Source organism: Cydia pomonella, chromosome 8 (genome assembly GCF_033807575.1).
Source record: "Cydia pomonella isolate Wapato2018A chromosome 8, ilCydPomo1, whole genome shotgun sequence".
Lineage (NCBI taxonomy): Eukaryota > Metazoa > Arthropoda > Insecta > Lepidoptera > Tortricidae > Cydia > Cydia pomonella.
Window position 1 is genome coordinate 9,651,279 of NC_084710.1, and position 18,197 is coordinate 9,669,475.

The 18,197-nt window shown below is 37.5% G+C and overlaps 2 protein-coding genes across 5 annotated transcripts in view; one reads left to right on the plus strand and one right to left on the minus strand.

Moving 5' to 3' along the window:
• Nucleotides 1-1,549: 1,549 nt before the first annotated feature.
• Nucleotides 1,550-3,943, minus strand: LOC133520518 (U3 small nucleolar RNA-associated protein 18 homolog). Its single transcript, XM_061854992.1, has 2 exons — nt 3,760-3,943; nt 1,550-2,920 (listed from the first exon to the last, which is right to left on the minus strand). Exons 1-2 carry the CDS (start codon nt 3,840-3,842, stop codon nt 1,627-1,629), a joined length of 1,377 nt encoding a protein of 458 aa, XP_061710976.1. The 5' UTR covers nt 3,843-3,943; the 3' UTR covers nt 1,550-1,626.
• A 475-nt stretch (nt 3,944-4,418) lies between these two features.
• LOC133520517 (uncharacterized) overlaps nt 4,419-18,197 on the plus strand; it is a 90,502-nt gene continuing 76,723 nt past the window's right edge. For 2 of the 4 annotated variants that reach the window (XM_061854988.1, XM_061854989.1), the window contains exon 1: nt 4,419-5,928. In XM_061854988.1, coding sequence (XP_061710972.1) covers nt 5,015-5,928 — 914 coding nt within the window. In that variant the 5' untranslated portion in view covers nt 4,419-5,014. The remainder of the gene's footprint in view (nt 5,929-18,197) is intronic. The other 2 variants (XM_061854990.1, XM_061854991.1) reach the window with 1 other exon arrangement.

Consider the following 18,197-nt stretch of genomic DNA (forward strand, 5'->3'; position numbering starts at 1 on the left):
TTAAATAAAATAAAGAAACACGACTTAAAAACTGTATTAAAATAATTCGGGTCCACATTAAGCCCGACAGTCCACTCAAAGAACTATCCACTATATAACATACAACTTAAATGTGGACTCGATGCTAACCTGATTTCGAGTACAAAATTTGTAGACAGGAGCCTATGTTTCAACCCTACCCATTTTATCGATATCGATAAGAATCGCAAGCGTGTAGCGTACTACACTATTTAAATCGGTTATGTTGGTATTATGGTTCCTTGACAGTTCTTTGTCGTAGATTTTGGTAATGATTTGCGAAGCAAACCGAGTCCATTCGCTAGTATGGAAGTCCCGTCTCTTAAAACGTAGTGATTATATGCTCTTTGGAATAGACTAAAGAGCTTCTTAACCTCGAAAGCCTACTACTCAGTCGAAGAGTTTATGACAGACACGAATTTATGATTTGACCTGGAAATTACGCCTGTATGTTTATTAATAAATGTGTAACTTACCTACTTTAAATAAACTATAATAAAATGTGAATAACTTAGCTAGTACTCATGAACCTTCTATGAATGATGTCTATGTTTTATGAATTTAATTATTAATGAACTTCAATTTAATGTATGTATTATGGTTATTTCTCATTATTACTTGAATCTGGATTTGTGACTAGAACTAATATTTTAATAATTATAGTATTATTGCTCTATTTTAATTGTAAGAATTTCCTAGTATTACGTAAATGCTATTTTGTGTTTGAATATGTATTTATTTTAGTAATTAAGTAGTTTTAGAATATCAATAATGTTGCTATGCCCTGACAGGGTAACCATGCATGCACTCAATACATGTTAACACCTTAATGTCCTTAATGTAACCATGGTTCTGCAATAAACGAAATAAGAAATATCATATATATTTTTTAGATTTTTTCATTCTGTCATTTTAGAAGTTACGGGGGGGGGGGGGTCACACATTTTACCACTTTGGAAGTGTCTCTCGCGCAAACTAATCAGTTTAGAAAAAAATGATATCAGAAACCTCAATATCATTTTTAAAGACCTATCCATAGATACCCCACACGTATGGGTTTGATGAAAAAAGATTTTTTGAGTTTCAATTCGAAGTATGGGGAACCCCCAAAATTTATCGTTTTTTTTCTATTTTTGTATAAACATCTTAATGCGGTTCATAGAATACATCTACTTACCAAGTTGGAACAGTGTAGCTCTTATAGTTTGGGAAAAAAGTGGCTGTGACATAATCGGACAGACAGACGGACATGACGAATCTATAAGGGTTCCGTTTTTTGCCATTTGGCTACGGAACCCTAAAATGGACTATTATGGGTTTATTCTAATGTATGGGGTATGTTCCCTCATAACCCATACATTAAAATAAACCCCCTACACAATCGAAAAATAAAGTCCACTTCCATATCCCATTGCTTTAAATTAAAACATTATTTTGGATATAATATAGCCTTCCTTTATGATATGATAGCATGAGGCAATGGGGAGGGAATACTAAGATATTCATTATTGAAGAAATAAAACAAAACAAAGACAATATTATGTCATTTACTGGTACATATTATTGTATTATACATATTATGGTAACATTTTATTGTAATATAATAACCTAATAATTTTTGTAATGTTTAAGCCTATATAGTAGAGCACGCTGCTTGTCATTTCCAACACCCATGTAACCACTGTTAGGTGAAAATCCAATACCATTCAAGAGACCAATATCCCTTTCTTGAGTGGGAAAGTTCTGGAAAATCTTATAGGAAGGAATGTGCACAAGTTTTGCAGCACTCGGTAGAACATTTGATATGATAGCCATTATCTCTGTACTTGCATTGAATTGGAGACCAGTTATCTTGGTACACAAACTGCTGACAACATGAAATGGCTCTGGGTTATATGTGGTTGATTCTTTCAGTGCTGATGTTTGATAGATATTCACAATGCCTTCTCCACTGCCTGTGGCCAACAGTCTCCCGCACGGACTGGATGTTATAAGGGAACCATTCACACATCCTTGATCATAGAATTTCCTGTATGATCTAAATGTAGACAAATCCCACATTGTTACCTCACCATAAGTTCCATAACAATACAGCTGTTCACTAGTGTGTGAGAAACATATTGATACAATGTTTGAATTATTTTTCAAACGTCTGATCAACTCTCTCGATGTTGCTGAGAAAATAAGTACTTCATCAAATCCACCACAAATGGCAATATACTTTCCATCTCTGGACAACTCAAAATTATTGATGTATTCTACAAGATTTGGCAGGTCAATAATTTCTGGCACAGCTTTAACAAGATCATAGTAACAGTACTGTCTGTATGGGCCTGTTGATGCAATAAATGCATGAGTGCCACTAGGAGTGAATCTAGCGATATTAATTTCCCAATTTTTCAACTCAAAACTATGTAGTTTTTTATTTTGTTGCACTGATATAGACAGCAAAGATACAACCCCCGAAGAGCCACCCACCATTGTAACACTTAGTTTAGGATGAAACTCAAAACAATATATGTTAGGGCCTTCATTTTTTGTCTCAACATTTGCATCTTGAACCGACCTTATTTCCAAAACCTTTGGTTTTAGCCCTGTACCAGTTTGCATCCTCTTTTTGGACTCTAAATGTCCAACTCTGTTTAAAATGTTGTCTGTGTCCTCATCAGCTGTTTTTGGTTTGATTTTTGCCCAACTTGGTGTACCCATCATTGTCTGAAATTTTTGTTTCAGTTTATCAGCATACTCTGCTTTGCCTTTGAGCATGGGATTTGAAGCCATCTGGTTTAGGTCATCATCATCAACCCATGCAGGCTTCAGGTCCAACTCCGAGTTTAAATCATCTTGAGACTTCAGTTTCTCTGACATATTTTTTGATTTGTGGAAGAGTAACTCTGACAGCCTGTAAAAATATTCCTACTATTGGTAAAATTGGTTAGGTACCTATAAAATTTTAAACTAAGGAAATGATAATGGGTGCTGCATGGCTAGGATAATTGCTGCATCAAAAGTACGTGTTAATTCTTTAGACAGTGCTATTGAAAATAGTTTAAAAAAACTTGATTTTGAAATGTGGCACACTCAAATGGATACATAAGTTTTCACCTAATAGTCTCCAAAATATAATTAAATTACTTTTCAAAACTTTTATTACCCTCTTCAACAACATAATCTATGTAACCTATAATATTTATTTATTTATTTAATTTATAAACTAGCTTATATCTAAAATAGGCCCTTGAGGCATTGTACCAAGGATGCTGGCAGCATTTCCTCGTTGTATCACAATACTGATACGTTGTGCGAGGAAGCCGCCAGCTCTTCGGCGCGCCGTCAAACAGACGTTTCGCGATTTCTCCAAAAAACTTGTGCGCGCTGGGACCCCATGGACCTAGAGTTTCAACGCCAAATGGTACAAAATGGTACTCTCTACCAAGGCTCTTATATTTATTACGTTTCAAAATTTCGGCGCTTTCCGCCGCTGCGCCCGCTTTTACATTAGTCCGTTGGAGGTGGGACGGTGCCAGTGTGCCTACGCAGGTGGCATCCCACACTAACATCCGGCCCAAGCTCCAAGGAACCAAGGACACCCCATCAGGCCTCTTGCCATCATCCCTGATAATGCCAGTCGACTCAAGAAGAGCAGGCACATTGATGGTGGCAAGAGATCGACGGATTATGTCATTAAGCGACATAATCTGCTAGGATGCTACCTATAATATATTGATTCTTGTAACTTACTTTGCTTCTTCGGAATCTACATCGTTATTCCGCGTTTTCTTTATCTGTGCCTTCCCACGAGGTTTACTCCAGTTCCTCTTCATCTTACTGAATTTTATAATTGATTACACAGATTTTACAATCAACGCATATGATGTGTGAAATGCACGCTGTACTGACACTTGACAGTTAACAATGACATGACAAATTGACAACTACGCCAGTTGACAGTGACACATAAAGGTAATGTTCTAAAATAATCGACAGTGGCGGGCTGCTGCATGTAACCTGCAACAACGAAGTGTTCTAAAATATTGGAGTGGCGTATCTGTTCTATCACATAAAGACTTTATCAAATCAATAGATTAACTCTTAAAATATAAAAATACTTCATTGTTAAACGATTGAAATATATCACATTTGTAAAAAATATTCTTTGCTGTGATCGAACTGTAACGGAAACAAAATTTTGGAACGGTCCGCTTCGACAATTGTTCCATAGACAAGAGGGATTTTCTTGTCCATAACAGATGGCGCTACTGAAATTGTCGATAAAGCAGTAAGTGATATGCAGACATTTTAGTTCTTAATGCGGCCGACAGATGACAATTTATATCAGTGTTGCATCTCTTTTACTCTACCAGTTAATTTTTAATGCAAGAAAGATGTAGAGTCAGCCAACAGATATTCCTAGTATAGAGCTAGAGTTTCTTCATTCGTTATTCGCCGTGCTTCATTTCAATGCATCGCCGTTTTGTGATGAAATCGTTTTCAAAATGTTTTAAGTGATCAAATATTAGTTATACGGTGTCAATTTGTGTAGTGTTACCGATCAAAACAAAGTTTATGGAAGCCATATAAGTTTGTTACTCGATTATGAAGCGAACTCTTTTTATTATGTGACCTTTTTACATCCTTGGATAGTGTGGCAATGGTTTTACTAATGAATAAGAAACAGTTGTAAAAAGTGCTACCTATTTTATTATCTCTACAGAGGGGTCTATTAGGTTTTACAATGGGGCCGATAGGGGCACCCCCATAAAAATATTAGGATCGTTCGTTTAGACCATCATAAAAACATCACAGATACGCTTCATGACAATCGAATCGAAACGTTCTGTTGAGGATGGTGCGGCGCCTTCGCGGTACGGAGAGGTCGCAGAGCGATGATAGGAGGCCCGACAGCGATGCTCGGAGCGGCGCCCGCTCCGGAGGGTCGCGTCCAGCGTTCAGCTAGTGAGCAGCCGGCTCGCACGGAGTGTGATGTGCGTGCGGGATGGCCAGCAAGCCCGCGACTCCGGCGGCCGCGCGAGGCGTGCCCGGCGCGCCGCGCGTGCTGGTGTACGTGGCGGACTCGCGCCAGCTAGAGCCCGGCGCCGCGGCGCCCGCCGAGCCGCCGCCGCTCTATCCGCACGACCTGCCCGTCGCCCTGCCCCGCAACGCGCTCTACAGAACACAGAGCGACGCGGCGGACCGAAACCCGCCCAACACCATCTTCTACAAGCCCTTGAACAATGAGGGCAAGCTTAACACTTATGGATCAGGTGACAGTTTGGTCCAGAGAACTGATTTCTTTCCTGTCGCTCAGCAATTTCTGAAAGAAAGTGTAAAACTTGATGAGAACAAGTCAGTAGAGAGGCAAAGTAATATTGTTGTGCGAAGAGACTGTAGTAATAGTTCAGAAGTTTGTGGTGTAGAAAGTTACAATTCAAGAGTACCATTAGAATCAGGGGAGTTAGCAACATATCAAACCAGATGCCCTGTTCCTGGGGTGTCTGATAATGCTGTGCCGTTGCAACCTATTGTAGTTCAGCATGGTTTCAATCAGTACACGGAGAGTGGCTCGGTGAATGTGAATAGTGAAGGAAGAAATAGTGACAGAGAATTAGTAGACAAGAGTTTTGTGAACTATCAGTTTTTAGAACAAAGTGTATCACACCAGTCAATAGTGAATCAGAGTATAAGTATATTGAATCAGCAAGTGGGTGTGAGCCGAGTGAGTGAAGGTGAAGGTCCGCAGTTGGTGCGGACACCAGACGGGCTGGTGTTGGCGGTGCTGCCATCAACAGCTCCACAGCCGGACTCCTCAGAACTTTGCAGTAGGACTCCACAAAGTGAATCTTCTCAAACAATTATAGTGCCTTTAGGTTGGAGAAGAATAGTCAGTGGCACATCAGTCCTGTATATAAGGTAAGTTCATAATTTCATATTTTTTAAACATAATTTTTAGGTGTAAGTTGTTTTGTATACCCTTGATTTTTGAATACTCTTTTTTCTGTAATATTGATTTATTTCTTGTGAATTATGAGATGATGGATGACAGAGAAATATGGGCAAGCAAATCATGATTGATTCATTTCTTGTGGAAGATTAGGAGGAATACTGCAGACTCCCAAGGATGATTTTAATTTTTATTGATAGTAATTTATTAGTATGTACCATTATCCTTATACTCATCCACCATAACACTATGTGGAACAGGCAAATTTACTCCTTACAGTTTGGTAATCATTGTTCCTTAGATGATGTTCCCGAGTCAATGTCCCAATATGTTACATCTGCTATTTAGACCTCAATAACCTTAAAACAGAAAAAACATAATACAGAGAATTAAACATCATTTAATACAACCCAGAATTGATAAAAAACAGATTTTATTGGATTTATATGTTAAAATGGTTCAAAATCTTAATCTGTCTGTCTTTTCTCCACTTATTTGGTGCTAACCTAACGCAGGGTTAAATTGTACTGGTAACTCCGAGTTTAACCAGTTAACCCCGCGTTAATGGCTAACCCTGGATGGCACAAGTGGCCCAGAGTTTTGTAAAACTATAGACAACCCAAGATAGTGATTACAAACACAGTATAAAAATGTACCTATTTGTTGATATATTTTATTTTAATTCACTTCCTCAAATATAATACCTGTTAATATTTTACACTTACAGATTCAACTTTTGTAATTCTCTGAACCCATGAACTGTAAATAATTTAGCACAGACCTTACAATAATAGGGGCACTGTATTTAGTAGCATGTACAGTCGAGGTTTTAAATATCGACACAGACAGAGTGCCAATAATATGTATACACGACATTATTGCCTGTACTTTAAAGTGGTGTATACATATTTTTGGCACTTTGTACGTGTATATATTTAATACCTTGACTGTACAACAATGACCACATTCATATTGTATAGAATAAAATGTAAAATATGAACATAAATAATATGAATTTTAAGTTTTCCGAGTCTAAAAAATGGTTTATTTATAGCAACATTCGGGGGCATAGAAAGAAATAAACCACAATTTTATTACCAATTTACCATTCTCATAATTTTTTACACGTGTTTAAAACCTTTTTGTTTGAGCATAGTACAAATCAACATCAAATAATATTGTATATCATACACCATCTTATTCCAATCTGACAGATAGAGGCCGAAAATCTTTGACATTAACAGTTATCAATTATCATAATTCAAGATAAGTCATTGTCTTTTCCCTCTGAAGTCTTGTCTTTTGGTGGACTAATTAAAAGAGGACAAAAGATATACATTTGCATAGGTTAATGTTAGAACAAGCTAGCTGTTTCTCTCTCTGAATATCTAGCAGAGCTAGGGCTACACAGTATCCAAGGATCCTTAATTTAGGGCAGTGAACCTAATAGCAATATGCTTCTTTGCCTATAAGTCCCAGTATACCTAGTAGGTTGGTTTAACACCTAATAAAGTTATTACCTAATCTTCTTAGTCCATAAATTAAGTTAAATTCATTGTTAAATTAAAATAGGCACGTATTTCGATGCGATTACAGCCTTTACTTACGAGCAATTCTACCAATATAAATTGAACTTAATAAGACAACCATAAAGCGAATGCATAGTTGCAGAAACCAGTTTGCAACAGCAAATCGAATACGTTTATTGACGTCTCACTACTTGACGAGCACTTGCCATGATAAAACGAAAAACAAAACCCATTCGGTGCAAAAATATGATGAGTTGTAAAGGCACGCAGGTAGTTATGAGATACAAAAATATAAATTTAAGGAAGCTTTTAAGTAATTATAGGATATCTTTGTTGTTTGTAATTGCAATTTGAAATTTACCTTGACTTAAACTTGACTGGTTTAATAAACTTAGATTAATTTTAAGTTTTTTGTTGGCCTTCTTTTTCATTAAAGGAAAAAGCTTGAGGCTTTATTTAACAATTGCATTTCATTCTATTTGGTTTAACAATTCAAAGTTTTCGACGGTATTGAGACGCTGCGAAATATTACACACGTTAAAAGTAATAATAATACTTTAACAGTTGGTTATATTTGACGAAACAAACGGTTTGGTCGAATCCTAGAAATTTTGTAAGTGTTAAAACATTGACAGATCTACCGTTCAGTACCCCTAGTGTAAATTTAGTCGATAGCGAAACGTGACGAACGCGTTTGCGTTAAGTCTCATTTTGTATGGGTTTTTGAACAGCGCGCCAAGCGGGACGTTTTGGAAAGTCAAAAATCTCATACAAAATGACACTTAACGCAAACGCGTACGTCACGTTTCGCTGTCGAAAATATTTACACTAGGGGTACTGATCTCAACACGTGCAAATAGAATTTTGATACGTATCAACAGAATAGTTAAACACAATGATTCCCCGATAAATAGTTAGTGTTAATGAAGTACGCGACGCGAGCCTCGGATCGAGCGCTAACGTTAAATCAATCCCGCGCAAGTGGACAAACCAGTCGGGCAGCTGGGCGGACGTGGCCCGGCGCAAGTTAGAACCTTCCATCCTATCTTTTAATTGAAAGTTTACAAGGTTTATCTACCTTATTGACTATTGAATGGACTTCGCGGAACATTACATACGTTTATAATTCGATGCAGGGTTAAAAGAGACCTTAATAAAATAACCGGAAGAGGGCGAGTCGGACTCGCCCACCGAGTGTTCCGATTTTTTTTAGTATTTGTTGTTACACCGGCAACAGAAATACATAATCTGTGAAAATTTCAACTGTCTAACTATCACGGTTCATGAGATACAGCCTGGTGACAGATGGACAGACAGACAGACAGACAAACGGACGGACGGACAGCGGAGTCTTAGTAATAGGCTCCCGTTTTACCCTTTGAGTACGGAACCCTAAAAATATCCAGTCACTCTGACTTCAAGATATTTCAGAGTATCAGATGAATCGTAAAGAGTCGTTTTATATAAAAAATAAATTACAGGGAAAATATCAACATACCATGGAAAATCTCCTAGCAAATAAAGAATATTCACAAGTTATGTTTCTTTTTAACATGCCATTTTACATCAATGCAAACAAAGCCCGAGTATCGATTTAAGAGTAGCATTTAGCGAGTTACTCTCTATGTCTTACACAATCTTAACTCTTGGCCTTTTTCTAACCTTTTCGTTTTCTTCAGGGTCCCCAAAGGTCCATTAATTTCCGTTGATTTTCCCGTTTAAATAAGCCGCCACCGTTAACTCTTATTCCTTGCACGCGAAGCTCCAAGAGCAACTCCTTACGTCCGTCGGCAGTCGGCACCGTCCGCCGGAGACCTGTCTCCCGGGAATATCTCTTGATGCCTGACGATTTGAGACGCGTTTAAGATAACGCAAAGTCAATGGCCGGTGATACTCGGGGCCTATCGGGATTTTCAAGATTCGTTTCAGTCGATTTGTTTCAGACCAATAACAACAACCAACTGAGAGGCGAATCGTCAAGAATAGTTTCATGTATAAATTATAGGAAAGGATTAAAGAACTCTCCTGTTGATGCGTAATTTGTCAGTCGTCACTCTCCTATGTTCACTTTTCTTTTTTCTTGTATAAGACAATCTTATTCTCTTTTCGGCTTTCTCTACCCTTTACAAAGATAACGCAGAAAACATCCGTGTGTGAGTAAACATCAGCTGTACCTGCCAAATCCATTATTCCTGTTTTCTGTTAATGATAATTAGGGTAGGGACCTATACTTGACGGTACCTACGTTCATTCTTTAAATAATATGTCAAAAGACTATTCTCCCGTTTGATTAAACCTCCACCGCCAACTCTTACCCCTTGCACGTGAAGCTCCAAGAGCAACATCTTACGTCCGTCGGCAGTCGGGACCGACGGCCGGAGACCTGTCTCCCGGGAATATCTCTTGATGCCTGACGATCTGAGACGCGTTTAAGATAACACACAGTCGATGGGCGGTGGTACTGCGCCTATCGCGAACTTAAACTATTAATGAACTATTCGTGTATCTTTGTCAGTAATTAAAGAGCTTCGTCTTGGAATGTCGATGCTTCGTTAGCCTCTGTCTGTCGATGTGTGGTAACGACAGCCAACGGTGGTATCGGTCCATCCAGGGTAGACTTGGGTGTAATAAAATTGATTACTTCTGTAATTGAATAATATATAATTGATTAATTATTTGTAATTGAATTAAATGTATTTACCAGTACATATTATTCAAACTACTATTGCATTAGTAATTGAAATTACATTATAGAATAATTAAAAATCTTTTATAAGAATGAAAGATGATTTATGTAATAAAGTTAGTTTGTAATTGAATAAAGTAATTAACTACAAGTTTTAATTACATTTTAGGTTTATTAAGCTTAAAAACAAATTAACGCACGAAGACGTTTCTGTTTGTTACAAAATACATTTTAGATTAATTGTTTATTTGTAATTTTAATCACATTTTGCTCAACACCGATCCAGGGGTGGAGGTGGTTTCTTCACATTCAGGACTTTTAAATGCGAAAATGATTATCTGCTTGTGCAAATTTTTGGACCGTACGATATTGTCCTATACCTATAGATAGGTACTAAAGAAAACTTAAGTAAAGAAGGTGAACCAATCCCAGCATCGTCTGGTTTTTCCTTTGGGGTAGTATGAAAGACAGACGCTAAGATAAGGACGATTATTATTTAGATTGCAAGTCTATTAATAGTGATTTTTATGTTAGCGATTAACATACCGGAATACAAAAAATAATAATAAGGGAATATTATAATATTTAATTGTGTCCCAGAGTTCGTCTTTTCATTTGATTTAACATAAAACCATCTCCAAGAGCATTCTTTGTGTTAAGCACGATTAGAAAAGAAAGTTACGTATTCATATTTCATAGCGACTATGGGTGTGCCGAGGGAGGCTCTATTGTGCCTGCCTGTGCTCATTACCTGCCTCTTATCTGTCATTGGCAGCACAATGCTAATGCAAACAATGCTGTAAAACTCAGCCTGCCCGGTAATGGTTCTCCGTTAACAAACCATTGACTATAATACTTCCTATTAAAGTAACAAACGGGGTTACAAACGAAATCAATTGCCGCTTTTCTCATAAAAAAGGAAGAGGTGTTTACAAAGTATTAAAAAAATCCGAGGAGGCTGCGTATCTGTCCGACCGAGGATAGAAAGTTGTTGTGGTTTTGACATTTTATTGAGGGCCACAGGATCCCGAAAGATCCCTAATATTGCTGTTGAATTAAGCTTGTCACATAATGTGCCTGTTTATAAAAAAATCACTGCATATTCATTACTGTAAGTTATACCTACCTATCCACTGAGTAAGACTGTGTTGAGTTGACCTTTTTGGGCAGGTGATATAGAGCTTTTAATATTTAGTTACCGAAAAAACTTCGTACAATATCCTTTGCTGTTTATAACGGGTAACACCAGGGATTCCTTTTCGAGTTTCCAAAGAGCAGCTGACGAAGACATCGAGCATACGGCTTCGCCTCGTTGATTTACTGCCATTGCAAGATAAAGCCGAAACGAGGTGACGTCAAAAATCTGTTTTCTCTCGGGCCATAAACTCTGTTGGATTTCTCTGGCCTCCTTTGTGATGTATTGCACAATAACTCCGGGATGGTCCGTGCATCTTCGATACTTTACCTACGGCGTATTGTCTCGGCCGGCCGATGGGCGTCGTCGGCATTCTGATCCGATTTACAATTCGTTCCGACTTTCTTTACAATGTTAACAATAAGCCACATGCACAGTATCAAAGCTTTTTGTCATTTCCTTGCCACCCGGCGTGATTTGTTTCAATACTAAATTCTCGAAACTTAAAATCAAAGTGCCGAAAAACGCCTACTTTTACTTGCCTGATAAATCTCTAAAATGTTTTAGCAAATGGCTTTTTAGTTGAAATATGAACTCTACCTGAGGCGGGCAGTCAGTAAAACTTTACAATGTCCCTAATTTGAGATTTATAGTCCCGCTCAGTGATGAATGGCTATTGTGAAATACGATATTGTGCCCAAGTAAAACAAAGAATACAGTCCTCGCTTGGAATTCAAATCTTTGTTTTTTATAAAATATACATACACGTTAATGATTGTTTGTTTTGATACTAAAAATTGTATCATGCATTTGCGAATTCGGAAAATGATTTGTTTAGAGTTGGCCTCGCTCTCGAAAAGAAGTAATCCAGAACACTTCAGAAACACTATATCCTGGCAGTGTTTGGGCTAATTTTAATTGTTATGAGATTGCACTATAATTGATATAAGTTACACATGAGAATGTTTTGTAGGTACATTCGTTTTTATAATCCATATTTATACATGAACCTTGCTGTTTTGTAGAAATAATACCATATTACTGCTTATAAAATACAATCTTTATAGGCTCGTTAACGCGTAGCCAACAGTACTTATTTACACACTATTGGTACTTATCCAGCGATACAATGGTTTTCTTACCTACAATGATCGTCAATAGCTTTAAGATCATACGCGCGTTGACCTCCTCGGCTTCGACGCGGAAATAATTCGAATTACGTAAGCCGAGTCGAACATTTTTTATTGCTCCATTAAATGAGGCACGAGAGGTGGAGACTCGCACAGCGTCTCGGCACAACAAATAAACGAACTTCTCCGATGATACGGCTATTAGTCTTCCTACTGGTGATTGCCACTCGAATGGGAGCCGTTTGATCGTGACGAGTAATTAATTGTTCATTTATGTACCTGCTTGGTGTCCATAAAAGAACATGCGAACCGCTAAATTATGTAGTCAGTTAAGTAACCTCATTCGGACTGCAAAAAAAAAACAGACATGGTGACGTGGATACTAAAATTTGAAGATAATGTCGTCGACATTTTTATTACCAAACAAAATTTACAATAAGTTAAGTTATACACTGTATTTTTTTGAGTTTAAGTGTATTTTATAATAGCTGTACATATTGGACAAATATTGCGACAATATGTTGTAACAACCCTTGACACCGGATGCGTTGCTCACATGTTCACCAGACGGTCGAAGAAACGAAACGTGTGCTCCCATTCTATCTGTTCCCACAGCCAGTAACCGAGGGGATCGAGTCAAGGTTAGCTATGCGAATCTAATAAAAACACTTAACTCGACACAAAAACAAGGCGTACATGTCTCAGTGTTCAAATGTATTTACTTGGTGATGCGGCGTTGTGTGCGGCAGGTGTTCGCGGTCCTGAACTTATATTCGCATCTACTGATACTCGGTTGTAGAAACGAGTTTATTTATAGATGTGCCGTACAAGGCAGATAAATTTAAAAGAGATTATCACAGACAAATTACGATAGCGTTTAATGAGCAAAACAGAATATTATACTTCGTAATTTCATGTATTTTAAACCTCATATCAGATTCAGATATCTATCAGTTATTTGCGTGAATTATGATTTATGGTTATGGCATTTAAGCGGTTGGGAAATAAAGTAAAACAGTTTTATATACTTAGCTGTGAATGTTTTCACTTAATGTTTTCGTGTTTCTGTGTCATCACAAAAACCGGACCGACCAGTCTTCTTCTTACCAAAATGCGCGTACCGAATCGGTCTTCAACTATTTCGACACAAAATTCAAACTCGTAAACAGTGTCGATTATTGAAATAACAAAAGCTTTGGAATGGCTGGGTTATTTTCATAATTCTCAGCAAGCAGCAAGTAGCACGCGTATGTCAGTGAAGGTAACGCGTGGCTGTTACGCGTCAGAGCGGCCGTTCACCTGCCAATGTAATTTAACAAAAATGTACACCGCTTATGTGTTTAAATACTTAACCCTTGTTAAAGGTATCCTGGCCTTTTATCTCACATGTAACTACAAAAGTTACTAGATACCCGACTGACGAAGGGAACGTAATACTAATAATTATCAAATGTGCATATGTTAGTATATTTTCATTTGACATGTTCAATAGCCCTTCTCTTTCTCTTGTTTTTGACCCTTTCTATGCTGCTATTGTTATTATATTATACATACATGTAGATACGTAGAGTTTTTATTCCCATCCCAATTAAAATATTCACGATTATTATAATAAAAGTGTGTTTTAATGACAATGCAATATGCAATGTTGAGAAGCTGTATCCATGAAAAATGTTCAATAAGGGCATGATGTATCTTTAAACAGACATATACCTGCATACATAATCATACGTTTTTAATGTTAATGTAAAGCTTGTTTCGATACGGTACGCAGTATAAGACATGAACTGACTCCGTTTGGATTGACTTAATTACATGCTTTTGACACAGGTATGGCCTTCATGAAGATCGAAACCCGTTCGTATTGGCGAAGCGGTCCGAAGACAACCGAACAACATCATTTATTTAATACAACTTTCGTGAACAATAGGTTCTCTAAAGTTGTGACAGTAGACGTTTAAGCAAAATACTGACGCGCATTTTGGCACCTTTTGAAGGGTTCCAAAATTAGACGTCCCTTATCGAGCGACCCCGACCCATATCAGCTTTGGTCCCCTCGCATGAATAAATAAAAGCCCAATTTGTAGCTCACTCGTTTACGGACGCATTGATATAAATGCCTCCGGCCTAAAATGGACTCTCATGCTTAACCCGCAACTTGATAGAGCAGTATAAAGAAGTCGGTTTATAGTATTTTAAGAGCTCTTTTGTACTGGCCGTCAACAGGTTATGAAAAATCAATCACCCGCTTTGAGTGGCCAGTCCTGTTCAATTTATTCAATTATGTGATAATTATTTAGCTAGTCGGACCAGTCTCGTTTTATAAACAAAAATGTATTTATTAAGAATTGACGTGTCTTTTGAAGGAATTGAAGAATCGGGATTAGACCAGTTTTTGTGTTTCGTTAGAGAATATTGCTTTATAGAACGACTGTGACAGAGACCTGGTAATTTTACAAATGATTTGATTTGCCAATTTCTATAGCGACATTAAAATTATGCATGCTCAAGTAATTTGCTTGTTTGTACAAATTCGAATTAGGCTTCTCCTGAGTTCAGAAATGCATGTAAGTATAGTGCACAGTTGTTGTCACCTAACACTATCGAGGCATTATAAAAACATGATTTCATAAGACTAGTCCAACAGGATCGAATATAAACAAATATCCGTATAGTCAAGCGTCAACACCTTTTAGCTTAATATATGTTTACACAAACGGGGTGCATAATGACGTAAAGGATGTACGACAGGGAAGTGCTCGAATATCATGTAACAAGGGTGTTATTGTGATCGCTTATCGAATAGGCGCCATTTTGAAAAAAAAAAACAAAAAATTTAATCGACAAAAAAAAAGTTATAATCAAACCCCATCACAAATCTCATGAGAATCAGTCGAGAAATACATACACTACATATTAAGGCATCTACTCACCTTGCAACAAATACATATGCGATTTTTGATACATTGCTGCTTTTCATCGATCTGGCAATGTACAGTCAGCGTCAAATACTCTATCGCAGTCAAAGTGGCCAAATACTATCATACTAAATATATGGTGTACCGAACTATTTGGCTACTTTGGTTGCTACAAAGTATTTGACGCTGACTGTACCTATCCAATAAAATCGTATGCGATTTGTTGCAAAGGCCTTTAAGGATATTGGATTTCAAAGTTGGTCTGTCTTAGGAATCAAGTCGCATACACTCGGCAAACTAATCAAAAATAGACTGCCAGTATAACTGAATTCACGGAGTGCAAGGTTGTTACGGTTGGCGAGGTCACTTTTAACTGGTCTTAGAACTCGATCGCCTTCGCTTGCGAAATAAACGGGAATAGATAGATTTATGTGTTTACCTTGCGGGCTCATTCGGTATTAAAAGGGATCGATGTTGACATTGTTAACGCGAGCCTTCGTCAAAGTTGGAATTTGGGGGTTTACACCTCCTACTGTGTAACCAAATTATGTTCATTTGCTCACAAATAATGTTAGAGTCAAGGGGTTGAAGCTTTTTGGTATTTTATTTAAATTTAAGTTACAAAACGTGTCTGGCTACTGGTATTAAAAAAAGATAAGTCATTAATACCGTGACGGGTGGATTTAATACATTTTATAATCCTAAGATCCCGTAAGAAAAATTCCCAATTTATTTTACTACTGTGCTACCAGATGCAACGCTCGCAGTGGGTTTCTAGGTTTATAATTTTAGTTAGGTTTGTAAGGTTGACGACCGGTTTGGCCTAGTGGGTAGTGACCCTGCCTACGAAGCTGATGGTCCCGGGTTCAAATCCTCCGGGCATGTATTTGCAGTATTTGTGTGATGAGCATGGATATTTGTTCCTGAGTCATGGGTGTTTCTATGTATTTAAGTATTTATAAATATTTATATATTATATATATCGTTGTCTAAGTATCCTCAACACAAGCCTTATTGAGCTTACTGTGGGACTTAGTTAATTTGTGTAATAATGTCTTATAATATTTATTTATTATAATATTGCAAAGGGGGCGTGACATCTTGAGTTGCTCAGATGCACTGTGAAGTGAGCACATCGTATGTCATGTCGATACTGCGTCGTCTCATACGTCGTTACATAGTGAGGTTTCGTCTTAAACGGCCAATGGATTTTATAGCATACATACAGGTGTTCTTAAATCTGGATACGTTGTTGTTATACATTATCACTTATTATCAGATTAATCGGACTATTTTAGACAATCAGATAAATTGAATGGCTAGATTTAGTACATACATAAGAATAAGCAGCAGGAAAATAAGACCTTGCTTTGAATGAGTTTCCGGAGTTCGGCCTAGTTAGATCACGGCTCCAAGTTCCAAGGCACTTGTATTCGCATTTGACATAAAGTGACTCATTCAGAGGGAAACCCTTACGTGACTCAACTTGTTATCGGGTCGCGCTTAGGGTTACCAGTCGTCACGAATTATGGACATGTTGGTTTTTTATTATTATTCGATAGGACTGAAGATATATCAGAATTTTTTTATAAACAAATTGTAATTTTAAAATACTAAATAAGTAAAATGACTGCTAGTGTTTGCTTTGCTTAGTTAACACAGGCAGCATTGATTAAATTCGTTAAAAACGCTTTGCCGGTTTAGGTGCCCATTGCTATCTTAGGAATTTTGTTTATGAATTTTGCCATGCCTTGCAAGCTTATGCCCGATGGAATGTCAGGAATTAGTTTGGATGAAGATGGTTATGAATTTCGTCAATATTTAATACTGTATCTGGTAACCCTAACCGGGTCGCGCTTACCCTCCGTGTACATAAACGACGTAAGCGCATTGGAACTCGATGTTGCGAAGGATCTTTTTAACTTTAGTAAGTAAGTAGCTCAAGTAGCTGTAGCCCTGTTGATATCCTTAACGTTGTGGTTGTCATATTTGTGAATGAACGTAATTGAAACATAATAATAGCTTTCGTGTGTTGCGGTTGACTTCACTAAAGGCATACGATGCGTAATTGTCTTGCAGGAGGTAGGGTGGAATACCCGATAAATTGTTTACTTTAGGTAAGTACGTATAAATGTTAATATATAATTCGTTTGAGGCTTACGGGAGCTCAACTAGAAAAGTTAAAATAAATAGAAATATAAAGTGTGGGTATTTTACCTGTCTTATGTACTTATGTTTTCTTAATATATCATCACGCAAATGTCGTAACTTACGATTTTTTTACTGTAATTATTTGCCTGTTTTACAGCAACCTTAACGGCTGCGCACGGCGTGCACATTACATGTCAAGGATAATTAGTTTTAAATACCTACCTAAGACAGGGTCAGTTAATGGTTATGGTTAGGTTAGTAAGATTAGACTTTCCTCGAGGCGTAGGTTTCGTATATACGCGTACTGCTCCGTGGCGTGTGCTTTCATTACTTCTTACGGTTTGTACGTGCCTACCCGTTGGTATTACTATATAATTAATTTCACTAGATACAATTGGAATATAAAAAAGTTTCCTTCTAGTATGTAATGTTAGAAATCAGGAACCAATAAAAAAATAAAGTTCGGAACACTGGTAAAAGGAAAACTTTCAACATTTCAGGTATTCATGGGGGTTAAAGCGTTAAAACTTGTTTCTATCGAATAGTTTTGCCTACACTTGAAGTAGATTAAACATTTAGTGCATTGTCTCACCGTTTCGGTGGCCGCCAGCCAAGAATCACCCCACACTATCCAATCCGAGCGGGCCATTGTGTCCGCTGGAATGTCTATTGTGAAATATCGCTAGCGA

Excerpts from the sequence above, each read along its gene's own strand:
- LOC133520518 (XM_061854992.1), bottom strand. The coding sequence starts at position 3,842 with ATGAAGAGGAACTGGAGTAAACCTCGTGGGAAGGCACAGATAAAGAAA. Across the intron at positions 2,921-3,759 it reads GTAGATTCCGAAGAAGCAAA|GCTGTCAGAGTTACTCTTCC; the intron begins GTAAGTTACAAG and ends ATATTTTTACAG.